General features: G+C 34.7%; 3 protein-coding genes across 3 annotated transcripts; 1 reads left to right on the plus strand and 2 right to left on the minus strand.

Moving 5' to 3' along the window:
• Positions 1 to 3,538: 3,538 nt before the first annotated feature.
• On the minus strand, positions 3,539 to 8,840 carry LOC130720240 (DNA-directed RNA polymerases II, IV and V subunit 8B-like). Its single transcript, XM_057570867.1, has 5 exons — positions 8,657 to 8,840; positions 7,069 to 7,172; positions 6,272 to 6,429; positions 4,296 to 4,384; positions 3,539 to 3,897 (listed from the first exon to the last, which is right to left on the minus strand). Exons 2-5 carry the CDS (start codon positions 7,142 to 7,144, stop codon positions 3,786 to 3,788), a joined length of 435 nt encoding a protein of 144 aa, XP_057426850.1. The 5' UTR covers positions 7,145 to 7,172; positions 8,657 to 8,840; the 3' UTR covers positions 3,539 to 3,785.
• Positions 8,841 to 13,568: 4,728 nt separating this feature from the next.
• Positions 13,569 to 15,921, plus strand: LOC130716848 (chloroplast stem-loop binding protein of 41 kDa a, chloroplastic). The gene is made up of 6 exons (XM_057566864.1): positions 13,569 to 14,089; positions 14,257 to 14,378; positions 14,699 to 14,801; positions 14,895 to 15,033; positions 15,145 to 15,422; positions 15,651 to 15,921. Exons 1-6 carry the CDS (start codon positions 13,700 to 13,702, stop codon positions 15,831 to 15,833), a joined length of 1,215 nt encoding a protein of 404 aa, XP_057422847.1. The 5' UTR covers positions 13,569 to 13,699; the 3' UTR covers positions 15,834 to 15,921.
• Positions 15,922 to 16,847: 926 nt separating this feature from the next.
• LOC130716847 (RAN GTPase-activating protein 1) lies at positions 16,848 to 19,683 on the minus strand. Its single transcript, XM_057566863.1, has 2 exons — positions 19,525 to 19,683; positions 16,848 to 18,752 (listed from the first exon to the last, which is right to left on the minus strand). The coding sequence occupies exon 2, from the start codon at positions 18,738 to 18,740 to the stop codon at positions 17,139 to 17,141; it is 1,602 nt and encodes a 533-aa protein (XP_057422846.1). The 5' UTR covers positions 18,741 to 18,752; positions 19,525 to 19,683; the 3' UTR covers positions 16,848 to 17,138.
• Positions 19,684 to 27,231: the final 7,548 nt, after the last annotated feature.

Consider the following 27,231-nt stretch of genomic DNA (forward strand, 5'->3'; position numbering starts at 1 on the left):
AAAGAACACCAGATTCTGGTCTGATCCGTGGCAAGATTCATCTCCTCTTTACCTTAAATTCCCACGGGTTTTTGTTGTTTGTTCAAATAAGACAGGGATGATAGCGGATATGGGTTTAGTGGTCCAGGGAAGATGGGTATGGGATCTAGCTTTTCAGAGAACTTTCTTTGATTGGGAGGTTGATATCTACAATCAATTTCTAAACTCGATTAATGGCCTTTTTCCAGCTCTTGGAGAACATGATAGCTTGATTTGGGGGCTGGATAACTCATGAGTGTTTTCAGTTAAATCACTGTATAAATGGGCTGAAAGTAGAGTGTTCTCAGCAGGAGAATGTGAAACCCCAGCAAAAAATCGTAAAGCTATCCCACCAAAGGCCAATCTTCTGTTTTGGCAGGTGTGCAACAACAAGCTAGCTACAAAGGAGAATTTGATGAGAAGGGGCGTGTCTCTAAGTGATAATGGTATGTGTTCACTGTGTGGCCTAGTCCTGGAAACCGGTTCTCATCTCTTCCTCCATTGCCAGGCCACTTGGCCTCTTTGGTGTGCTGTGCTACATAGAGAGGGGCTATCTTGGGCTATGCCACGGTCATTGAGTGAGGTTGCTTCAGAATGGAATTCTCTTGCTGTTTTTTCTGATTTATTGCTATGGAATCTTACCTCTTATGCTATGGTATGGTCAATTTGGATCGGCAGAAATGATCTACAATTCAACAACAAACAATTCAAGGTTAGTGAGGTTTGGGAGTTGCACATTCTGAGGGTGGCATGGTGGACAAAAACACTCTGGTATGATTGTCCATACAATGTCAATCAATTCTCCTCCAATTTCTGCAATATAAAAGTTAGCAAGAAGATAACTCTTCCTAAGGTGGCTGTTTGGGTACCACCCAGCTTGGGTTATTTTAAGTTTAATGTCGACGGGGCTTCTCAGGGCAATCCAGGGCCTTGTGGGGTGGGTGGAGTGTTGCGTAACCACAACAACGAAATTCTGGGTTACTTCTCCAAAGGCATTGGCCAAGGATGGGCTTTCGAAGCTGAACTGCAGGCCATTCTAACGGCTCTTCTCTTTTGTCAGCAATTTATGTTCAGTAATATTTATATTGAGAGCGATGCTTCAATTGTGGTGGGTTGGGTAAACTCAAAGTCTAGTAGACCAAGTGCCCTTTTAAATGACCTGAATCACATTGACTTCCTGAGGGCTCAAGTAAACTGCCTTGGTGTCCAGCACATCTTCCGGGAGGCTAATGACAAAGCTAATCATCTTGCAAAATGCGGCGTCACAAGGACTGAGACTTTGTGGGTTTGTGTGGACATAAGAGTATGATGACTGTTTTGGACGGTAAAGTGTGTTGCTGTTTTGAGGATCCCCCCTCTGTTTGCGCTTCTGCCTGTTGCTGTTGAAGCCGCTGTTGTTGCTTTCTGTTCTTATGTTGTTTGTTGATGTCTTTTGCTGCCATTTGTGGCTCCTTTGTTTCTGTTTGTTTACTGTCTGTTTTTCCTTTCCTTTAGCTTTGTAATTCTCGTTCTATCTGTTATTTCCTTGTATTGTTACTGTTTGGGCTTTGCCCCTCTATATAATATTTGGTATTTCCAAAAAAAAAATAATAATAAACACTAAATGTGTTTAACGTGATATTTTGTACTAATTTATTTCTTTTAACTTTAACACATTGATTTTCCTGATTGAAGCTATTTTTTTAAGAATTTTTCCGTTTTTATTTTAATTTGAAAAAATCAAGCAGGGATCATATTTTGAAAAAAAAAATGCTTTAATTCATTTTTTTTATAAAATAATAAAAAAATGAAAAATTATGCCATCTGAATTTATTAAAACATAGAAATAAACACTCCATACAAAACTCATTTACTCTAATATCCTTAATTAATTAGAATTCCTTAATTAATTTAATTTCCTTATTTAAGTTTCCAACACTCAATATTTTTTTTAAATTAACCAATACACAATACACATTCATCATAATTATACATAAAATTAATTCATTAATGTAATTATTTTAGTGAGAATATGTTTGACTGAGTTTATCTCGTTCAAGATATTGATTAGTAAATTTATGTTATTACAGGTATTCAGCGTTCTCTATTGGAAAGAGGGCAACTTATTTGAAAATTAAAGATTTCATTTCTTGTTTGCAAGGCACATAAATAATTCCATAATTTATTCCTTATAAATATTAAAAGTCAAACCGGGTAAAGATTTACATTAGGCTTAAAAAGTGGATGATATTTAGGCCAAAAAAACGTGGATCACACTCCAAAAATAAGTCTTTGTATTTAATTACTTATATTCCAATACTTTTCAGAAAAATGTGATTAGTTTTCCTAATATGTCCGTTTGCGAAATTGAAACATACATTGATTTTCGTTTTGACCAATTCTCACTCTGAACAATTTTTCATTTTCTTTTCCAATTATGCCCCTTTTAATTGTTCCACCGTTGTGGGCTTTTGGTTGGTTCGGCAGCTCCTTTATAATGGACTGTGCATGAATTCTATTTTGGAGAGGCTCATGGCTCCTTTATAATTTCTCTCATTTAATAGGGGACAAAGAATCAAAATTATAGGGAAATCAGTTTGTATAATTAATTTGTGAAGTCTCTCTGGCTGTGACACTTGTCAGCCAGAGAGAGGGGTAAGAGGAAACTTAATCTTGGAATGCCATGTGTTAATTTCTTGTGGATAATGATTTTCTTTTAATAAATATATAGATTACAAAGATTTTGGCTAATATACTCAATTTGATTTTGCCTTATATTATCTATGAGAAACATTTCAAGAACATCAATTGTCAAACAAAGCATCTTTTAAAAATGTGTTCACTTTCAAGAATTATATAGTGACAAGTAATATAATTCCAACTTAATGTTGTAAGAGCCATTATGGTCTAATATCAATAACATATAGCCATTAGGTAATAGTAGTTTAATATTAGTTACAAATTAAATAACATTATGTCACTTCAAAAAAGACCACTGAAAACATTTATTAAATTAAAGTTTTAAAACTATATTTTCATATTAACACATTGCTATTAGGTGCAAGATGTTTTCAAACCCAAACTAAATTAACTTTATCATGAGTTGTAAAAACAATATTAGAAATAACTCATACACGGTCTGACCTTTCTATCCCCGAATAATAGCTCAAGTGGTAAAAGTTAGGGACATAAGAGTTAGGTGAAAGATCCAAGATTCGAACCCTGCAGAGAACTAATTTACTAACGTTACTAACATTTGCCTAAAAAAATAAACAGTCCGATCTTTCTGACTCTACAATCATGAATCACAGAAATTTTACATTTTACATATTTAATTAATATCAATAAACTAATTATAAAGTATATTTTTTTACGGGAATTATAAAGTATAATTATTAATGCAGCATTGGGCGGATCATTATTACTTAGGAGGATTTTCTCCTACTCTAAACTTCCTAAAACACGTGAAAAATGATATTAGTCTGGTTTACATAGTTATAAATAATTTCTATCAGAAGATAATTTATTTGAGGAATGTTAATGACCAAATCACCAAATATTTGCTTACTAAACATCCAATTGTAAAAAAAACATGGTTCACAAGTTAAAAGAGTTTCCCTACAAACAAATTTTAGCACATAAAAAGCATATTGTAAATAAACTGTATTAGTTGTAAAAGCATGGTTCATGAGCGGACCAGTTTTTTATAGAACTGCCATAACCACAAATAAATCTGCCAAACATTGAAGTTATAAACAGACTCCTCATCCTTGTCATTAACATGATTTTCAGACTTTCCTCATCAGAAGATACAACCTTTGATCAAGCTCAAACTTGTTGCAATGAGAGTGATCTCCCTTCATCATCATCAGAAGCCCACCAAATGAAATATTTAACTCCCTACAATTCAAAGCCCAAAGTCAAGACCAGTAAGGGGGGAAACCATAAAATATACTACGACATTAAATTGTATCATGTAATGATCTACATTCCTCTCTAACAGGAGGAGAGCTGCTACTTGGAAATAACATCCACTGATTAGCACTACAGAACTAAATAACATGACAAATCCCATCTTTAATTAGTGAACACTGCTACTTGGAAACATGCGCTGTACCATACAAACTACACATGATTCATTCATGCTCATGATAATTCATATCTCAAGGAAGAAAAGTCCACAGCCCCCAGTAACTAGTCTCTAAATGGTTAATCAAAAAGACATGCATGCTATGCAGAAACTAAACAGTAATTCCAGTGTTCTGCTACTCAAAAGTCAAAACCAGTGATGGACATACGCTTTTTCACGTCCTGAACCTTCTGATATCTTGTAGAGCTTGCCATACATAACATATTCAAAATTATCAGCCAGTGATTGCCGATTGCCCTGGGAAAGAAACAAGCAGATGAATTCTATTAGGCAAATCCAGGATGTCTGATTTACACATGGTTGGACCTGACCGATTTGACACAACAGGGAAAAGGGAAATAGCAAACATAAAAAGAAAAATGAAGGGCAAAGAGAGCTATAGTTATAAATTGGGCTAACATCTCACACTACTGTTACTACCACACATTCTTTTTTCACACTATTATGCCATCTGTGCAGTAGTAATGCTATTTTACATTGTACTTGTGTCTTGGTTTATTGCAAGGGGTAGGAATTGTTTTTAATTTGGATGTTTAGGGATTTAAGGGTTGTAAAATGGGTATGACTAGTATTTAAAAACATATCTGTTTTTTCTCTATTTTTCTAGATCGTTAGGTACCCGTATCCATTAGTAGTTAGTAGTTAATAGTTGGTTAGTTGGTTGTGGGAGTTAATTAGAGAATGAGACTATAAATGAGAGAGTTAGAGAGAGCATTAGTCATCTTCTGGATCAGATTGTAAATGGGAAAAGGAGAGCCCAGGTTCTCTCAAATAACCTGGGGTTACTTCAATAATATCAGTTTTCTTGTTGATCCATTGCTGGTTTCTATCATAGTTAATCAGAACAATAGTCCTCTTTGGGTTCTGGGGTTCACAACTCTTTCACCCATCCTTCTCTACTGAATCTCTTAAGGGCTACAAGATCTAGTCTTCTATCCTACATGGAAAACCTGCATTCATAAGATTGCAACACTAGATCACCCTCCACTCATTTAATATAGTAGTTGTTGCTTGACCCCAGGCAATTGAAACAGATTTTACATGAACCAACAAAAATTAAGCTCCTTACGTATCTGATTCTGAAATCAAGTGCTTTTAAATAGTTGCAATGCCCAAATATTTAGACAACAATATGCTCCATCATGTTCACAACCCATATTTTCTAGTAAATTTTCAGCACCTAAGATTGGACCAACATTGGTTACATCTTCCAGTAAATTTTCAAACCCAACCATAAGCTGTGCACTGGAGTCTAAAAATTTGAATCTCGTAATGACAATGATCAGAGGACTGACAAAAGCTATGTACAAAAGATGCACAGAACTTACCTACTTCATACTTCCTAGAGTGAACCCAAAAAAACAGGTATCATACAAATAAAAAAAAGACACAAAATAGTAGATAAAAAAATTGAAAGAGCAAACTAAGTATTGAAATTGAACAACCAGAAAACATGGCATCCACCTGCTTAAACTAAGCTATGTAATGTCACCTGATCATCAAAATCGACGCATTAAAACTTACTTGACCACAGATGCTTGTTTTAAGTAACAAGTAATGCATATATCAACTAGATCACACCTTCCAAGAAATCTTTGGTAGAAAATTAAACCACTCTTACCCCCCCCCCCCAACATTCACATGCATATTTAACATTAACCATATTTCTGTTTTGAATTCCAAAATCATGAAGACCAAAAGCCCCCAACCACAGAACAAAAATCTTGATGAATGTAAAATAAACAAAGATTGGCAAACGCCCAGGGTTTTCACAAGCCTATGCACTCAGCCACAAAATGCACATGAAGGATAGACATTGAAGAGAGGTAAATAATCTGTTACGTAAGCCCAGCAGGCTGGTCTCTATTATTTCAGGGAGTTAGTGATTGTAAGATAGAGTCTAACAGAATTGACAGAGATTGGCTATAAAGAGAACGGGAGAGAGCTACGGGTCATCAGATATTTTGCTGAATATTTGGAAGGAGTTTCAGGTTACTCAAACACCTGGGTAATCATTGATATACTCTTAACCTTTGACTATGTTCCAGTATCACAATGGTACAGAAATAGGGATTGGGGATCAATTCAACATTCCTTGTACTAGAAAAAGAATAAACTAATTACCGGAATATAGTAGCCAGTGTCTGGGGTACCATCTGGATTCAGTGTTGGAACCAGTAAAAGAGCGAATTTCTGACCCACCTTTAACGGATATAACTCAGAATTGATGTCTAGGTGCATAAACATGTCAAATCTTTCACTTCTTGCTTCAATGCGGGTAACTTGAGCAGAAAACCAAAGGATTAGAATTAGAATAGAATACACAACAATATTGCATGTCACTAATAGGAGCAAATGATCCCACTCATCATATTCATGTTAAAAAATTGAGACTACAAAAAGGCAGATGGGAACACAAGATACAGAAGAAAAAAAGGACATGTAGCATAAACAGGGAATGCAACTAAAAACAGCAAGCTCTGAAAAATGATGTTGAATAAGGATAAACCGAGAGACAACATTAGACTGAATCGGTGTGTGTAAACTACACAGCGGAGGTCAAGCATTATAGTTACCTGATAATAATATATCATATCCTAGTTTCCCTATTTACATGAAATTGTGTTACCTAATAATAATAAGTATAAGATATCTAACACTTATCTATAAGATTTCTAACAAAAGAGAATTCATTTTTCTAGGAAGACATGCATTACAAAGGGTGACTTGCCTCCAGATATATCTTTTGAACTAAAGTTAAAGTCTTTCACTCTTCATCTTCATCGTGACATTAACAACAATATACAAACATGTGAATATGAATCTTCTTTCATCATTCAGAAATAATAAAGAACAGCAAGTTAAACTAAGCCAATATACAGACAAAATTGAAAAATATACATGATAAATAATAATAATACCTTTCTCAAATAATTTCTTGTCATCTGGGTTTAATTTTTCCACTCTAAAGATATCGTCAAAGAGAATCTCAACCATCGTAGACGTAGCGGTCTCCTCACTAAAGCTGAAAAAATAGGTAAAGGTCAAATATCAACCAAACACAGCGTGTCTTTTTTTTTTTGGTAAATCAACACACGTGTCTAAAATACTAAAGAATTCTACTGAGAATTTATTTTAGAATGTGGCTTTTTAAGAGAGCCTGGAACGATCCATTTGTTATGGTTAGAACCTGATTAAACTAATACTAACAAAAGTAGTAGTATTTTTCATTTCTCGTAAATATTGAGAAGACTTACAATGAAATAGACACAAAAGAAATGATAAAGTTTCTTCAAGCTTTTAAAAACAGAAAATAAATAAATAAAAACTAAAATTTTGATGTTATCCTAAGACCTAAAGCTAAAATACTAGCAGACACTCTTCAGGTAACCATACTGTACATAACTATATCCCAGAGCACCCAAAGGTTTTCAGGGGGCTTTCTGTTCCATTTTAAATTAAATTCAAAAGGGAATAGAGGGTTCCTAGAAATTAATAACTCTAATTCCAAGAACACATAAACAAGTATATTAATTTGCCAGTCAACTACTCAGCCATAAGACATATCTCATGAGAAATTATAGCTCAAACACATGTCCAGGCCATAAACTCAGTAATGCCATCCTCAAGGATCCAAATTTCTCAAGCACAACATAATCGTACAATTTTTCCACTCTTCTCCATATACCAAGATCGATTTCCATTGGCCAAATCATTCGATTTTCATATCCATAATTCACCAAACTTGAACTCTTCAAATCTAACACTTAAATCAATATAGTAAGCTAAGTTCACAAACAATTATAAACTAAATAATAGAAGAAAAAAGAATTTCCAAACAATAGTATAAATTTCAACATGTTCAAGGGCTTAGGCAAGAAGAGTTCATCAATTGGATCATTAACTTATTTCAGAAAGTACAGCAAACACATCCATCATTAAAATCACACAATCAACCTCATTTTGCACCACAATTTAGAGACATACAGCAGCAAAAGTTTCACAGCACATAACAATAAAATAATACAATTTTTTACCATCTATATAATAATCATAAATCACACACTCCACACGCTAATTCCAACTCAAAATTCATCAAAAAATCTTATCCAAAAATTTTGAAGGCTCTATTCAGCAACCCGAAACAATTTATCTCAAAAGAAGGCAACTTTAAGCACATAGATACAACACCCACCATATATTATTCCCCAAAGATTACAAGCTTTACAAACAAAACCAAATGTTAATCGCATTAAGCAACAGAGCATGTGAATTTAACAATAAATGATCAAAGAACTTACTCACTACCCAGTCACCTTGGCCACAATCGAAGGGTCTCTCCGATTCACTAATTTACAACAAAATCAAAACCCTAAGTTTTTATCAGCTCATGAATTTGAGAGTTGGCAAGCATGAATGCAACACAGAACCCCAAATTCATGATCCCAGAACAGAACACACAAAAATTACCATAAATTAAGCGTATTTGAAGTTCAGATTCCATCGTACCTTGTATGAAAATGAATCGCAAGCTGCGCGAGGGTGTTGTGAGATCTTCTTCCTCCAAGGCCTTCCCTTTGATAGTGTATGAAGATCCTTTTGGAGACAAAGAGAGAAAGAGAGTTAGCAAGGTACAGAAAAAGGAAGAACAGTGGAGAAGTGGGGGCATAGGTGGGACTGTGGGAGTGAAGAAGTCACTGTAAGAAAAGGTTAGTTGGGGATGACAAACCCTATTAAATAAACCAGGTAGTATCCCGTACGAGGCACGGTTGCTGATTTTTTTTTATAAATATAATATTATAACATGATAAGTTAAAAATAAAATATAAGTATATCAGTGCACATATTTTGATTTTGTTTCGTACTAAAAATTAAGAATTTAATGTGTATGCACCGTTAGTATGAATTTTATTTACACAATCATTCAATTGAATTCTATCACATCAGCAAGTATATTACGGTTTTAATTAAAATTTAAGGTGAAATTTATTATTCCACCTATGTGGCATGGTGTAATGGTTGTTATTGTAACTGTGCATATCTATTAAACTCAAAAATAAATAACATATCCATTCTATCGAATATAATAAGATTCAATCATATTTGATCACTTTCTATTTTCCTATTTTTAATATATAATTTGATTTAATTATGATGTCATACAAAAAAGAGTAAATCAAATAAAATGACAAAATATTAAAACCTATCCGTCTAAATAAACAAGAACGAATTTTAATCTATTTTTCAACCTTGTTATTTTGACAATGATAAATTTTCACTGAAAACAAACTCTCATACATCAAAGAAAAAAATTCACTATCGGTGTAAAACAATTTAGAATGTGATTAAAATCTAACAACTCACTAACACAAAATAGGTCACTGGATATCCATTATCGGTGTAAAAAACAATTATACTTTTTTCGCAAATATAACAATAATTAGGACTCATCTTATAAATCTTTTGAATAACATATTTCACACATGCACAATGAAAAATAATTTATCTCAAATACAAAATAAATAAGAGCATTTCCATATAAATTACGTATGATATCTCAATCTAATAATCAATTAAATTTGGCAGCCTCTAAATTTATAAAAGTAAATAATCTTAAAATTTAACAACTGCGAAGAATTAATTAATTTTTAAAAAATTAACGATTTGGTTTTATCTTATTTCGCACATACACTTTGTGAAAAAAATAATAATCTGCACATACAAAAATAAGATTTGGTTTATTCTAATTATAATTATTTAGCAATAAGTCTATGATTTATATTATGATTTTTTTTTAAGATTGTACTTTATTCTATGAAATTTTATCACATCCCGTATAAAAAAAACATCCAAAAGCAAAATCAAAATCTAACAAATGTCATTTAAAAAAAAAAACTAAACAAAATCTTAACTATATATCAGTTTTCTCACATTGCCTTCCACATACTGCGCACTTTACTTCCTAAACATCAATTTTCTCACAGTTGCTTGTATTTTTTCACCCCATAAAAAAGATAAAACAATATAAGTCTTTTTTTTAGCCAAAGATAATATATTGAAGGAGGTACTATGGGACTATGGGTACCTCAACCAAGATACAAAAGAAAGCCAAAGGCTAAAGAGGAAAAAAATCTGAAAAGAACAAACTCAAGAATATAAGGAAAAACTGTATACATCACAGCATGTAAGGTTTGTTAAGAATATCTTTCCTTACTCTTCTTTATCTGCCTCATCTTCTAATTCAAATTCAACCTCACTTCCCCACTCTCTTCCACAAAATATTGTGTCAGCAAATAACCCACTCCTTGCTCCTAATCTTGCGCCTCAATTCAACTCCCCAAATTTAAATACTCAGTCAATCCTTATCTCTCCAAATAACACACAAACTGATTTGCATTCCCACCCCAACAACCTACGCACAACATGTGCGACCAATTTAAACCAAACTTGCCACTCAAATCAACGAGAAGCAACCAGAAACAGGTCTTCAAGTAAAATAGTAAAACTCGAGAGCAGTACAAGAATATCACCAATCCTTGCACAAAAAAGCACGACACCACAGAGGGGGAAGAAAAAACTCTGCTGCAGACAAACGTCAACCTGATATATTTCTTCGACGATGTGGTCTTGACCTGCAAATTTCACACCAAAACGATAAATCTCTCCATTATTTCATGCCTGAAACGAAGAAAGGGGCATTGTTCGAACCTTAAAAGCAACATAGTGGTAAGTATTGTTAGTCAACTGAACTGAGCATGAACTTTGCTTCTTCAATTCAACTACAAAGGAAGAAAAAAATCAAAACATGTTAGTCAATTGAATTGATCACACAAATTGATCACACGTATGCATGATCACATCTCCATACACCAACAAAAGAGAGTTACCCCAGAAATTCAAAATAACACACCAAATTAAAAAAACATTAACTGCATAACTGGAAAATAGAGAAAAAGAGAACAAACCGTGCAACTTCAATGACAAACCATTAAAAAAAACAAATTCAATGGCTACATCATACAATATAATCGAACAATTACAACAGTTGCATAACAGCCAAACAATATCACAATAATATATACAAAAATCACACTTACATGTTGGTCAAGCAGAATCAGCTTCATGGACACAAGCTTATTTTCTCTAATAAAAGAATCAGCAATCCACAGGTGAATCAGTAAATGAAGCCATTAGAATAATCCTCCCAGATAACACAGAGAATTCCAATTATGAAATACCAGAGTAAAGTAACAGCAAGCAAAATAGAACCGACGATATTTGCCTCTCAAAACCAAGAATCAGACACTTATATAGCCATACAATGGGGACAAAATCACACACATCACATTCGCACAACTTTTTCCTATAAAAAGTTCCCCACAAAGTAATTTATATTGCAAATGAGTCCGACATCTTTTGAGTGAAAAAAGTAATATAAAAAGTGCCCCACAAAGTCATTTGTATTGCAAGTTTGTCCGACAACTTTCGAGTGACAAAAGAAACATCAAAAGTTTGTCCGACAACTTTCGAGTGAAAAAAGTAACATCAAAAGTAACCTTAATTAGCTACAAACCGATATATCATATAGTCCTTCCACAAAAAAACCGGGAAAAGTAAACTATATATATTTTTAAAATACCAAAAGATAAAAAAAAAAAAAAAAAGCACCATGAACAGGAATGAATAGTTACATTTTTTTTTTGAACAGAAATAGTTACATATTGACTCTCCTTTGTAGTAGTTATAGATTTTATAATTAAGTCTTAATAAATATCTCTTATTTTTACAAATAATGTTCATTTGTCAATTTTACCATGGAGTCCTTAAAATTATGGAGATAAGGAGCTTGATTTAAGTTTTTCCCTAATTATTCATTTGTATCATATTATCAAATTAATAATAATCTCAATACTTAATTTCATAATTTTGTATTTCTATTATTTAGGCCTACAATTATTTATACTATCAATATTTTTTTTTAATACTCTATACTATCAATACTAATATCCACATAATAAATATTAACAAATATCATCTATTAAAAGAATTATTACATAGAGCTAAAAATTAACAATATGAAATTATTTCCATCAAACTCAACCAAAGTAAATACAAACAAAAAATAACTTTTGAAGCATAACCTAATAATTTTAAAACTTCAATTTAAACCAAATAAAAAACCAAAAAGTAACAAAAAATGTTCCTTATGGTGCACCTCAGCAACATTTATGAAAAACCCTAATGTGAATAGTGGCAAAAATGTTATCCCTTTGTAGTAGTTATAGATGCCTCTCAAATAGCTTAGACTAGTTATTTATAATTTGTAGGCATCACGAAATAATATTTTTTTTTAAACATACGAAATAAAATTTAACCAATTGACAATTTAAAAAAAATAATGTAAGAACTTTTAAGTATAAAATATATATATAAATCAAAATTAAGCTCTTAAAATCGTGCAAAACTAAAAAATAAACTGATCAAGTCTTATTTTTTAAAAATTTATCATGAATAAAAGTTCAAAACTCTTAAATTAACAAGGGAACAAGTAGAAATTCATTTTAAGTGTAAATTGACGGAGACATGGAGTGAATAGAAATATGAAGAAGAAAGATAAAGCAAAAGATGTGATGTGTTATATAAGAGAAAGATAAAAAATGAGGGGTAAATGAAGTGAAAAATGATATAAGTGTGAATGAATCATAGCTCGTTGACAAGATATTCATAAATTTATACTAATTGATGCACTCACACGAACATGAGACATTACTATTTTTTTTAAAGTGACCTTATTAGTTAAGTTAAGAAGAATTAAATAAGTATCACTTAAATTAATCAATTATATATCTATTTGAATTTGTCTATTGGGTAAACTTGGCATCCCAATACAAAAATGAAAAGGAGAAAACCTACTTTTTCATAGGTGATAGAAACATGAATTGATAAGTATACCAATTGTGTCTATTTATTTCTCTATAAATATTTAAAAGATCTCATAGAGAGATGGATTTGGATCCCTAGAGTCTAAGAAATAATTGCAGGAAGTGCACTTTCATCTCTCACCCTTCTTGTTATTTTTTTATTTTTTTTTTCAATTTAATGAGTATGCACTTTCAGTAAGTATAATACAGTTTTACTCTATCATCTAATCACACAATGTCACCTATGATAAATAATTACATTATTTTTAATTTTCAATTGAAAAAAAAATATATTTTCTGATTTGATGAAAATCAATTGAATGTTGTGGTAACAAATTTTATGTCATAGTGGACAACCTTTCAATTTTTTTGTTTGTACTGTACTCTTTGATTAATGTATTAACTGAGAAAACAATCTATGGCCAATATTCATGCACAAATGGTGGTGGCCCTAGAGAGGTAGACATAAAAATTTTAATATGGGAGAACATGAACAGGCTAGTGGATCATGATCCTTATAACCCCATATATGTTGGTAATGATAGAAGGGGCGGGTAGGTTGTTTAGCTTTATCTGAAACTGCTGGTTCACATACTCTTCACTGTGAAAGCAGAAAACTTAACAACCATATATGGCCATGGCCACGCTAGCTTCCTCTTCACCTTCGTTGCTCTGTTCCCCAACCTCTTCCAAGCTCCTCCCACTTTCACATTCTTCTACTTTGCGCCTTTCTTTCTCTTCATCCTTTCACTCATCCTCTCTATCAGTTTCTCCCACCTTTCTAGCACACCCTTCTTCAGTTTCTGGACGTTTTGGTAAACATGCTGCTGCATTCAGCATCAGTGCCAGTGCTGCAGAGAAGAAGAAGGTGCTCATCGTGAACACCAACAGTGGAGGGCATGCTGTGATTGGTTTCTACTTTGCAAAAGAGCTTCTAGGTGCCAGCCATGAGGTCACCATACTCACTGTTGGTGAAGAAAGCTCAGACAAGATGAAGAAACCTCCTTTTAACAGATTCTCAGTAATTGATCTTCATCTCAGACTAATGATTACACTCTATGCTTGCTGTTTATGTCTGTGTCCTGTTTTGGTTGTCCGAATTCAGCTAATACTAACTTGCATTGAAAGAAAATTGTGAATTACAATGATAACAACAAAGTTTTATTGTAAGATTTGAAAAATATGCAGGAAATTGTGAGTGCTGGAGGCCGCACAGTGTGGGGGAATCCGGCTGAAGTAGGGAGCGTTTTAGGAGGGGAAGCTTTTGATGTGGTTTTGGACAACAATGGCAAGGATCTTGAGTCTGTGAGGTTTGTTGTATTGATTCTTGTATACTTGTGTTCAATGCTTGACTTGAAAATGCCCGCAGTGACATAGAACTCATACAAGTTGTTTTAATACATGATTGGAAATCTTTCTACAATTGATTTTAAAGTTAGAGTCAATTACGAGAAGAAGCTTATGCGAATAGCTTTAAGTGTCACAATTGATTCTGGGAAAAGAGAAGTTGATCCAAACATGTTATTGATAAAATTATGGCACTCTGCTAACAAAAAAACAGACACTTCTCTGATAAATGCAGGTGTAATATCTAAGACAGACATCCTAATAACTCAATCTTCATTTGTAGGCCGGTGATAGATTGGGCCAAGAGTTCTGGTGCCAAGCAATTCTTGTTTATCAGTAGTGCTGGAATCTACAAAACCACAGATGAACCTCCACATGTTGAAGGGGTGTGTTGAATATTCCCCATCATAGCATTTTGTAAAACTGATAGGCCAATTGCAATTTATATAAGCTGAAGAGAAAAATCAACTATTCTGCAGGATGCTGTTAAAGCAGATGCTGGTCATGTTGGTGTGGAGAAATACATTGAAGAAACTTTTGAGAGTTGGGCAGTGTTCCGGCCACAGTACATGATTGGGTCTGGCAACAACAAAGACAATGAGGAGTGGTTCTTTGATAGTAAGGGGGAATTTTTCAACAAGCTTTATTTTTAACCTTTAATAATCAAATATGATGTAGAGGATCTGTGTTAATTTTGCACCTACTAAATATGTGTGTTGCCATTTGTAGGGATTGTTAGGGACAGACCAGTGCCAATTCCTAACTCAGGATTGCAGCTCACAAACATAGCTCATGTTAGGGACTTGTCCTCAATGCTTACGCTAGCTGTGGAGAACCCAGATGCTGCAAATCATACAATTTTCAACTGTGTGAGTGATCGTGCCGTGACTCTGGATGGAATGGCCAAACTTTGTGCTCAAGCTGCAGGGCGCCCTGTTAACATAGTGCATTATGATCCAAAAGCTATTGGCATTGATGCAAAGAAAGCTTTCCCTTTCCGTAATGTGGTAGTTACTAATATCCTATCTTCTGATCTACTCTAAAACCTGATTGCATAATTCACAGATTCTTGCCTATAGAATCTCTTGCTTAACACAAATCATTGAACTGATAAGGGAGGAAAATAGAAATCCCCCCTTGTTGATCAGTTTAGTCATTGCTTACAAGCAGTGTAATAAATTCATGCAAGTTAGATATTTTAGCCTAACAATTTCTATGAACCATAAACGATGCAGCACTTCTATGCTGAACCTAGAGCAGCCAAAACTAAATTGGGGTGGAGTTCAACCACAAACCTCCCTGAAGACCTGAAGGAACGGTTTGAGGAGTACATAAAGATTGGGAGAGACAAGAAGCCCATAAAATTCGAGCTAGATGATAAGATATTAGAGGCCTTGAAAGTTCCTGTGCCTGTGTGATCCATTCAAGTTCAAAATAAATAAAACATTGATTTGACAAGATTGTAAGAATTTTTGTTACTTATTCAATTGATGCGTACTGAAGAAAGTTACTTCTCTCCTTATTGAGTATCATGCAGCTAAACGAAACCTATCTGAATTAAGCAGTGATATTTTTACCTATAATAACAAGAACAGCAGTTGTATTGTTAACACTTACAAGACAAGCAAGCATAGGGTGATTACTAGATTCATTACGACTGGATAACCACAAAAGATCCACACAAACTGGTATCAAATGCTTGACAGAGAAAGTGACACCAGATAAAACCCGAAACAAATTAGAACCTGAATCATGGAGGCACTATCAGGTAAACTATGCAGATGAAAAAAAAAATATGGTATGAACATCGAGAGGGAGGAAGTGTGTTTCGACCGATCACATTCATGGAAGGAACTTGAGTGAAATTTCCATGAAATGGATGGATGCATGCAAAATATTATTTCCATTCCAACCTGCACTTATTGCGCAACCCCATCGTTTCAGTGCTCACTAATATGCACTACGAAAACAGTAGGTAGATAGACAAAATAAAACACATGAATATTGTTCTATATTTGTTTGGGGCATAAAAAGTAGAATAGAATAGGACAAAAGGTGAAAATATGGTACATTTTGGTTCCCCAAAAAAAGGTGGAACCTAAGAGAATAAAACAGAACAAGTTATCTCATGTTCTGTTTTATAAATGTGTCAAACACTACCTACAAATGTTGATTCAAATAATAGAAATCCTGAGAAAAAAGTGACCAAATAAATACGGACAGAATATATAGCAAGACCCCTCTTGTAGATTTTAAACAAAATTACCACCACTGAAGCTACATTCAAGTTGGTTATGCTGATAACTTCCTAGAAAAATTGCTTGCAATTGGTTTACGTTGTTGTTTATAGCTCAATCAAAATGCAATACAAAAATAAGATGCAGTCCCATAGTATTCAAATAACCTCCATATGAAATCAATTGCAAGATATATAAAAAAGGAGAGCAGTGACTCTGCAATCAAAGATGAATTCCCAACAAAAGGTCCAAGTACAATAGAGCCCTGAAATTTCTGCAGCTAATACCATTTGTCCATTTCATGTCCGGCCAGATATATTAAGAGCATATATCTGGTAATCTTTGAAAAAAGTCATGGAATAGAAAATCTAAAATCATAGATTAAAGCTAGCTACCGGGTCTGAAACATGTATGCCAGTCGCAAATATTAATTGGCCTACAATCAATCTGATGTAGAAGTTGCATACTTAATTCCTATGAATACTTCTAAATGCCAAGGCCCTTCAGTTTTGATTCCAACTCATCATGCTCATCATCTTCTTCAGCCTCATAGTCATTGTCCTCTCCTTCAGGATCATTCTCATCCAAAGGACCCAGCGTATCAGGCGAATTTTTAAATATATTCTTCAACTCATCGACACCTTCTTCAGAAATGAAGTTAGTATTAATGTTTAGCAACTTAAATCCAGGTTTTTGAACAACAGCTTCTGCCAACAGCCTAGCTCCTGACCATGTGATTGAGTTTGTGTTTAAATCAACTTCATTTAATTGGCCGTGACCTTCTTCCAGTGCCTTACTGATCAAAACTGCACCTTCATCCTTCAGTTCATTTTCAGATAAATTTAACTTGGTTAGGAACTGCTTTGATGATATGCAGGCAGCCACAGATGCAGCAGCTTTTGCAGTTATGTCATTCCCAGCCATATCCAAAATTTCCAGTGACGGTGCAGATTCCTTGAGTGCATTGGCAAGGGCTTCTGCGCCGTCATCCTCCAAGTTCAAATAACTGAGGTATATCTCAGTCAGATCAACAAATGCAGGTATTACTTTGCTTAGAGCAACTCCAGCTTCCACACCAAACATATTGTCACGCAAATCAAGCTTCTTCAAATGCTTACAAGCCCCAAGTGCTTCAGCAAGAGCAACTCCACCATCAGAGCCTACTCTGGTAGATGAACAGCGGAAATCTTCCAAAGCTGGGGAACGTTTCACAATTTCAGCAATAGCAACCGCCCCTTCATCCCCAGTCATATTATTATGGAAATGAAGAACCCTAAGCTTCTCAGTGGAAGGGATCAATTCAGCAACTGCTTTTGAAGCTTCCTCTGAAATACCATCATTCATCAAATAAAGCTCCTCCAAGTTATATTGCGATTTCAGGAGCGACCGAAATGCTCTTACCCCCTTTTCACCCATGGCATTATTTGACAGATTCAGATATCTTAAAGCACAACCTTCCAGCGCAGAAGAAAATATAGTCATCACTTCAAGTGCTTCTGCTTCTGGCCTTCCAGCAATAAAATCTGATAGATCTACCTCTTTCAATTGATCCTTAATTGATATAAGGATGGGCTCAGCTACATGAGCAGCATCCAAGCCAAAACTCCTATTGCTGAAACATATCTTAGTATAAGAGTTTGGCCCCCTCAATGGTTTCAAAAGTTCAGCAGCTTCCTCCCCATCAATAAAAGCTCTGCGACCCCCAGATATGTCAAAAACAGTTTCAGCAGTAGAACCAGCCTTCTCAGATACCAATTCTCCATCATCCTTCACTTTTGGTCCTCTTTTCAACACCTCCAACATAAGCTTACTAGACTCCTTGGCATAAATCTGTACAGCAGAACTCCCATCACCATCAGGCTCCTTCTCAAAGTGTTGGGCAGCATTAGCAAAAGCTACATCCTCAATTTCCTTCGCATCCTCCTCAGCCTCTTCTTTGCTCAGCAGCCCATACTTTCTAGAGAAAATGGACGGAGTAGTTAGGTTCTTGGTCATCCGCTCCACAAGCATTAGCCTTGTACTCTGGCTAGGAGGCCATAACTTGATTGAAAGTGAGCGATGCTGGTACGACTGCGCTGCAGAATCCATATCGACAGCAACCTGGAGCAAAATGTAACAACAACATTTACAGGTTTCTGAATCAAATATTCCACTAGTACTAGCAAAAAACAATAGGAGATCAAACTGCTTATGGAAATTCTTAACTTTGTAATTACAATCACCACAGTATAAAATCAAAATCAAACACTCATAATATGCACATAGTGACAAATTGTTGCAACATTCGGTGTTAATGACAGCGAAAGCTTTTAAAAACCCTAAAAACAAAACTAATTTGTACAAATCAATAACTACAGTATAAAATCCAAAAGAAAAACTATAATAAATTATAAAACATGTAATGCAGACCACAGAAATTCGGCATTTAAAAATCAAAAGTACAAATAACATGAACTCTATGAGATATGACCGATCTTAAATGTTATGGATCCGGTGTTTCTCAGATTAACGTTGTTCCATGATCAAAAGTGAATACTTATAGCGATTACGGTTACTTAAATATCATAAAAAAAAACTGAAAGAAATTACAAGGATCTAGTTTGAGGAGAAAATGTAGTTATTGACAGTAATTATTAAGTCGCTCTGTGAGTATACTATTCACAAATCGCAAGCGTTATTCAAATCATCCAATAGTTAAACTAAGGGAAAAACCCATGAATCGAAAAATGGTTCTAGTTTCTAACAATTTACGAGTAACCAAACTGAGCGACTACGGTACCATGGACAAAAAAAAACCTAAATCCTGATAAATAACAACGTTAAACAGAAGAAGAACGAGGATAAAGAGACAAAGAGTAACGGATTTGAGTACCTGAGTGAGAACAGAGAAACCCTAGATAGAGAGTCTGCAGCAGCAGAGAGAAGAGAAGAGAAAAGAGAAAAGAGAAACGAGAGTAGTTGTATTTTGTTTTATGTTTTTGTTTTTTTTTTTTAGCTAAAATAAAATTCAAAACTTTGGTGGTGAGGGTCTTTTATGGTAGCAGTGGAGCGGGGGAAAATTAAATTAAAATGTTTGCTGGAAAAATGAAATCGATTAAATTAAAAAAGTTTCCTTATATAGGGAAGCGTGCGCGTGATAAATTGGAGGGAAATGAAATGATGAAAATGAATAAAATGAATTGAAATCTCAAAGCGTGGATTTTCCGCTTCCTGTTGAGATGACCAATGTGACCTCGTTTTTAAATTACATTTACGTTTTTAAACCCATATTATAGTTCTGAAAGTAAATTTGGGCCTAGACTTCAAAAACTATTGGGCCTAGGCCCCGGGCCTTGAGCGAATCACGTTTACGGATTCCGGTTACTATTCTTATTATTATGTTTTGAAAATTGCTTTCTAAACCTTGAAATGCAGCAAGCAAGTCATTACTACCGTGAACTAATTCTCAGTATGTAACAATGGCGTTTGGATTATTTTAGCAGCGGCACAGCATTGCATTCGCAAAGGCAAGGCGAGGTGTCGCATTCACGGAGGCGGGACAAGCGTCCCAATGTCTTGTAGTTCACGGTGGTGGAGGGAGAGTGGAGAAGATGGGGAGGAGGGTTAGGGAGAGATGTAGAGACTGAGAGAGGTGGCGAGTGACACAATGAGTAGTTATTAAGACGAAGACAAGCAAGTATACTCGAATTTAGCATCGGGCGACATAGTATTCATCGAACATTAGCATCGACTAAGAGGGGGCTAAAAATGGGCCAAATAAATGGGTCTGATCCATTTCAAGTTAACGTCGACCAAGTTAACCCTACATTGGCCAGTTAATTTAGTGTCGACCTAATCGACGCTTATGAGTTGCAACCATTAACCATTAAGTGGCAAAATTTTAAATTTTGACGCTTGGTGTTGGTTTGGTCGTTGTTAACCAACACGAATTAGCATCGACGTCATGGAAATAGGTCAAGTCAGGTCAGGCTTTACGCAGCCTAAGTCGAGCCACCATTCTAATTTCATGCCCCAAGCATGGCCCGCGCATGTCATAAGCCAGATTTTAAGATATGGTATGGCCTTTTAGATCGTATGGTCTGGCCTGCTAGCATTTAAAAGTCTATTTAACAAAAAAAAGTTCTCTTAAGGAGGCTAGTAGGTTAGTGGGTTAATAGGATGCAGGGCTTTTGAAAAAGCCTAAGCCTTACCTTTTTAATAAACAGGTTAGGTCAGGAAACGGGTTCCTGATGTGTCTTCTGACTTTCTTCCACCCTATGTGTGACTCAAGAAATGAAAATATGTTGTTGATGTTCTCGGAAATAATATGGGTGTTGGCACATACTGGAAACAAGATACTATTTTCTGCATTCGGGCTATGTTTAATTGGGGATGGATGATTAAAATTTCTCCAATTCCTATGGAGCAGAGTTTAGTGGCTAGAGTCAAGATTGGCTAGGGGCTGCCCAACAAAATGCTCACCCAGCTAGTGTTTGAAGTGGGCAGTATTCGTTTGAGTGCCCCCTCGCATATACTTAAGGTCTAGTGGCTTTTGATCAAGGTTCGCATAGAGAGACTTCCCAGATGTCGAGTTATCCTTCTATGCGGCAAGGCATAAGGTCATCACCAAGTAGTTTAGGAGCTTTTCTATTGGGCGTGTGACTTGATCATGTGGGGGGAGTGATGTATCATTTGTTTAAGGCTCAAGTCCATATAGGAATTATGTGTAGGATTTTGCCCTCCCAACTATTAAAGTGAAAGTTTGATTGTAATTAAGGGATTCACTTCACTTAATACAAGAGCGACTAAATCTAAACATTCATTTTCGTGTATGGTTTGGACAATGGCTAATGCTTTGACTCGTCAAGCGAGGATTGATAGATTTCCTCTTGGTGTCCGGAGGTTGCCTCCTTCTAGTGTGTTTGCATTTATGTGTCATGACTCATGAGGTTTCTTAGCTTTTCTTAAATGATGTTTAATTTACAATTTTTTTTAAAATACATTATATAGCTTAGTTTTTCAATTATCGTTACATTGCTTCGTCTCTTTGTGCGTGTCTTTTTCTCACGTTAATTATGCTTTATGTCATATTTAATCAAACCATTTTGGTAAATTCTGTGGTACCCTGAATTTTTTTTGGGTACGGTACCTCAACTGGATGAAATTGTGAAATTGAAGGGCAGAGAAAGAGAGAAGATTAGACCTTTCAACTTTTGTTAGAATCTTAGACGTCATGTCGGTTGTTGCAGCTCTTTTTAAGTCAAAATCTAGTGGTGGAAGTGGAAATGTATGCGATGTAAGAACAAGAGAGTTATTGACCACAATAAGGGTGAGATAAGAAATTGGTGTCGGGCGAACGACAAGATAATGAGATAATCTACTAAAATGTTCATGAATGATGACGCTAGAGGCTTTTATAAGTTAAAAAAAATTGGAAATAAAGAGGTTTTACATCATTTAAGGTACTGTACCCTCATTTAAATTAAGGTACCAGAGCAAATACCAACAATTTTTATATGTTTATTTTATTTTTTACCTAGAAATCAAATGAAATAACTTGGGAAATGGAAATGGTACGTAGATATTTGCATAGTAAACACATCTTAACACATACCCAAAGTGAGAAAGAAATAGAATAAAGAAAAATAATTATTATGATCCCTTTGCTTAAAATAATAGAAAGAAAAAATGAAGTGTCTTTTAGATGTATGTACAATTTGTATTTATATGTATAAGTATGATTACTTAAATAACTTTGATATCTCCATTGCATCCTTCTGATCCCTGTGCTTAAAATAATATCTTCTCGTCCACCCAGCAACCAGTAATTCCTCGTGGCTACAGCCATGCAAACATTAAAGTACTGATGGTGAAAATTTCAGTAATGGCCAGGAAATCAAAGTGATTATTCTGTTCTGAACTTTAAAGTTGCTGAAAAACATGTATAGAAAAAAGCAGAGGTTCTCTGCTCGCGCAGTCTGCTATGTTAGGTTGCTGAATACCATATTATTTTACTTCCAGAGAAAAAAATGCTTCCTACACTTTGTTAATGCGTGAACATTTTTGGAGGACAAATGGCAAACATGCAGGGATGGTAAATCGGGACTCGATGCGCGAAGCTCGTGTGCATGTAAAACAGAAACAAAAAGTTTTACAGGAAGAGATAAAGTTTTATGAGATAATGAGAATAACCTTTGAAATTAATTTGAGATTTGTAGTAAATGAGATCGATAGCATTTGTGATTTTTTTTGTTGATAATATTGCTAATTTTGGGCCCTAGCTATGGATGAATGGACTAAGAGGGTTGGGCTTATTCTACTAAGACGTGATCTAATATGGGCTACATAGTCAAATGCGGGCCATGTGACTTAACCTGATGCAGAAAATGAGATATTTACTTATACTCGTTTTAAAGAGCTTATTTGAGCTTATCTGATAGCATAAGTTCTTATGTCAGTGTTTGAGAGAGCTTATGCAAAACACTTATGGGCCACCATAATCTATTTTGAGCTTATTTTCATAAGCTACTCATGATAGCTTATGAAAGAGAGTTTATGCTTATATATAGCTAATTTACAATTTATTCCAATAAAAATTTTAAAATAGCTTATGAATAAGCATTTATGTCATAAAAGCTTATGATCATAAACGCTTAATTAAGTTTTTTTCCCAAACAGGACCTTATTCAAACATGTGTTGTATTATAGGCTGAGATATTTTACTTTCAATAGGTTAGCATGCACGACCCCGAAAAGCATAGCATGTGGCTACGTGATTAGGAGACAGTTACGCACTAACCAAAGATTTTCCTGAGGTTCACTTTGAATACAAAAAAATATACTATTGTTGTTCCTATGTTCTTAGCTGTCTACATTTTAGCTAAGATGCTTTGTCTGTCAAGATGTGAGACATGATGTTGGAGCATTTGTGTGCAACATATGTCCCAGCGTAGCTGCTGTGTGTTGCGCGTGTTTTCTAGAAGTTTTGGATTGATTGACGTGATCAACAAGTTAGGATTGTTGAAAAAGTGTTTGCGTGTATATCTGGAAATATATCAAGTGTAGTCAAATCTTCTGAAGAATATTTGATTTTGTTAAAATTCTAGAAGATTATATTTTTTTTTTTTGTTCAAATCTTATTTAATAAGATTTATTACTGGTTTAAAAGATTTGTTCCAAATTTAGTCTAGAGTGATTGTTTTAAAACATTGGGTAGTATTAAGTAGGAAGGCATTGAACAAGGTTTGTTCAACTAAGACCCGGTGTATCAATACTATTAATAGTGAATTTGCTTTCTCAGATGTAGGTGACGTTGCAACGAATTGAGTTACCAATTATATGTGTTCTTCTTTATTGTATTTCCATTTTTGCTGTCTTAATTGTTGTGGCTTAATTATTGTACATTGAACACATTGTCTAAAACATTGTGTTTAACATCTGTCCTGCGCGTGAACTAGAATTTCAACTACATTTTAATCTTCCCTTTAATTTTTTACTTAGTCTCTCCAAAATTCATTTTGTGAACATAACTTAAGAGAATTTAACCGGTATCTTTTTTCTTCTTTGATCATATTTTAACACTTAGTGAAACTTTACAATAACACCAATATAGTTTCTACCGAATCAACCCAGGAATAGACCATTTATATTAAATTTTCTCATGTTGAAAATTTTATACCTATCTCCTACTTTATATGTATGTTTTAAGTAGTTATAGGTGAGACTCTTAAAGTATGTATGAAGAGAGATAGATACAATTTTTTCAACAAAGCATAAAAAAATTGACATGAGAGAATGAGAATCCACCTCAATCAACACATATGATTAAGTTTTAATGTCTGTTAGACTGACACAAGCTTTAAAATAACTTTATCAAGAAATATTTAACAAATAGTGATGACTTAACATCAATTACGGTAGCGTTGGCTTAAAAACTCAAAAGGGTAAATGGTCAAATTAGTGTCTGATTTTGTAGGCGAGTTTGATTTTAATTATCTGGCGGAAAATGATGATTAATTGCAGTAAAAAACAACCATTAATTAAAAAAATGACCATCACTAAAATCAAACTTTCTTACAAAATCATGCATTAATTTGACTATTAACTCAAATAAAAAAAAAGGTTGGTGGACCACCAACTAGCGGTGACACTCATCGGCATCTTTTACGACGGTTTGTGTTTTAATGGAGATTTCCGATTGTTGAAACTAATGCTTGTACCTCTCGTCCCCACAACTCATTGCGGGACAAATCTAAAGGGCTACTATTCCGACAGAGATTTCCGATCATTGACCCTAATGCTTGTAGCTCTCGCCTCACAACTCACTATGGTCAGAGCTAGATAACTATTGTTTCAACAGAGATTTCCAACTATCACACCAAACGGAGCACCCCGCACTCTTGAGAGCCAGAGTTACCCCACCGCTGAAACAACTCCATCGGCTCCCGATCACAACCAATCTCTCTTCTTCAACGGATGAGATATTTATCACTTCTCATGTCCCATCACATTCTCTTCCCCTCTGCTCAACGCTCCAGCGTGGAGCGTTATAGCTGGACCTACCTGACTGGTGAGGTGCTCCCCTGTAAATCCCTTGGTCACAAAAGGTCAACCCTAATATAAAAGACATGGTCTGAGATTTCACAAGGTAATTAACCTATCTTTTACTTTCTTGCTTCCCCACGCTCTAACTTCGCCGTTGGAGTGTCATTTGTAGGAACCCCATGGCACACATCCAGACAACAGAGGCACAACAAAGCACCTTCTTTCACCTTCTCTTAACTGGAAGTTTATCGTTCCTCTTCAATATATTAACACTCTTCTAGGTGATTTAATCAAATTCATCCGGTCAGTTTGTGCGGGGAAATATAGAATGTTATTTGGCTTTTAAAAGAATATTATACTTCATTGAATTATTGAAATCTTGAGTAAAATTCTATAAACACCGGGATTTCTAATTTTGTTATCTCTTTCTCTCCAAGTTATCTGACACCGTTGATAAGATATTACTATTAGTCACAGATGATGCTTTTCATTCCACATGTGCCTAAAAAATTGCCTTTTATCCTTAAACCATTCAACCAAGGCAGAGTGAGGCTCTTTAATTTGATGTTCTTTGCACGCATGCCCAAATCGTTGTTACTTGGGACACTTTTGGCATTGTGTAATTGGAATTCTATCCTTTGATTATATAATTCCAAAACATCATCAAATGTTGGTGTTAGTCCTGACGATTCTTCAAGAAGAGTGTCAGTATCAATAATATTGTTAGGAGAAAGCATTCTTCAGCTATATAGAGTCATAGAATATTAAAGCAGCGTCAATATGGTGCAATTTGAGAAGAACCTGAAGATTCTTCAAGAATAGTCTTCGCAGAACAGGGCATTAATTCTTTATCTATATAGTTTTAAAACATTAAAGCAACCTCAATGCTTGGTTTTGTGGGAAATGCGAGCTTGGGGATCAACATTGCCCTACCCTTCACTTCTCTCACAACCCCTTTGCCTCTCATTCCCATATTGCCCACCAATAATTAATTAAGCTCAATCTTGCTATTCACTCCCCACATCGATCTTGAATGTCCTTTTAGTAACCTTTTCAATAATTATTGGAAGTTTGTCTAAATCACACAACGAAGAACAAGAATCCAAACATTTAAAGACGCACCACCCTTTCTAGTTACTAAACCACCCGTTCTAGTTATGAGAATTTAAAGGGATTCTCATTTTAATAGATCGATGGTTTAATTTCACCCACAACAGCAACCACTTCATATTTCTACCTCTTTAATATTTTATTCTTGTGGGGAAGCTTATATTACAAGTTTTTATATAACTCATGTTTGTCTTGACAAAAATTGGCAATGCTTTGGAATCTACTTTACCAAAAGAAGAAATAAACTCCCCTTAAAATAAGCATTGATAAGAAGGCATTAGGCACCAACTATCCACTAATAATATAAAAGATGTTATGGTGCAAACTTTTGAAGCTCTTCAACTCTTTTTGAAATGACAACATTTATGAAGCATTGATCTTGGAGCTTGAATGCTTTGCCATGGTAATTTCTAGCCTTTTACTATATCATGATTAATAAAGGTGGGGATTCTTTTCAGATTCATCGTTGGAAAGCCATGCTATGTATGCTGCTGAAATTTTAGTTGTTCTAGATATTACCACGTTCCTAGCGGAAGACCACTCTCAGGCTCATTTCTGTTGCTGAAATTTTAGTGAAGTTAATTTAGTGAATACTACAAACAACACAGACAAATAATTATGCCCTTCATTTTTTTAAGGTAGTGCTTAGTGACGGAACGGAGTAAAACAAATCGAATATGATAGAAAATGTGAAAAGTAATGTTATGTGTGTTGCGTTTGGTAACTCCAAGTCATTAGAATAGAACCATAATTTTAAGTACACTCATATAGTCCTTAGGGTCGGCCCAAGGGTAAAATCATCCCAGCAAGGACTTTAAGTCCCAAAAAAATACTCCCTTCGTCTCTAATTATAAGCTAAAGTTGATACTTAAGTTTTGTCACTAAATATAAGCTAAAGTTGTAAAAGCTAATATTTATTTCCATATTTACCCTTGCATTTATTGGT

Source organism: Lotus japonicus, chromosome 5 (genome assembly GCF_012489685.1).
Source record: "Lotus japonicus ecotype B-129 chromosome 5, LjGifu_v1.2".
Classification (NCBI taxonomy): Eukaryota; Viridiplantae; Streptophyta; class Magnoliopsida; order Fabales; family Fabaceae; genus Lotus; species Lotus japonicus.

Coding starts and splice junctions, on each gene's coding strand:
- LOC130720240 (XM_057570867.1), bottom strand. CDS start 7,144: ATGGTTGAGATTCTCTTTGACGATATCTTTAGAGTGGAAAAATTAAAC. Junction 6,430..7,068: donor CAAGAAATTATTTGAGAAAG/GTATTATTATTA, acceptor TTTCTGCTCAAG/TTACCCGCATTGAAGCAAGA. Junction 4,385..6,271: donor ACACTGGCTACTATATTCCG/GTAATTAGTTTA, acceptor TTTCTTTCCCAG/GGCAATCGGCAATCACTGGC.
- LOC130716847 (XM_057566863.1), bottom strand. CDS start 18,740: ATGGATTCTGCAGCGCAGTCGTACCAGCATCGCTCACTTTCAATCAAG.
- LOC130716848 (XM_057566864.1), top strand. CDS start 13,700: ATGGCCATGGCCACGCTAGCTTCCTCTTCACCTTCGTTGCTCTGTTCC. Junction 14,802..14,894: donor AACCTCCACATGTTGAAGGG/GTGTGTTGAATA, acceptor ACTATTCTGCAG/GATGCTGTTAAAGCAGATGC. Junction 15,034..15,144: donor TGAGGAGTGGTTCTTTGATA/GTAAGGGGGAAT, acceptor TGCCATTTGTAG/GGATTGTTAGGGACAGACCA.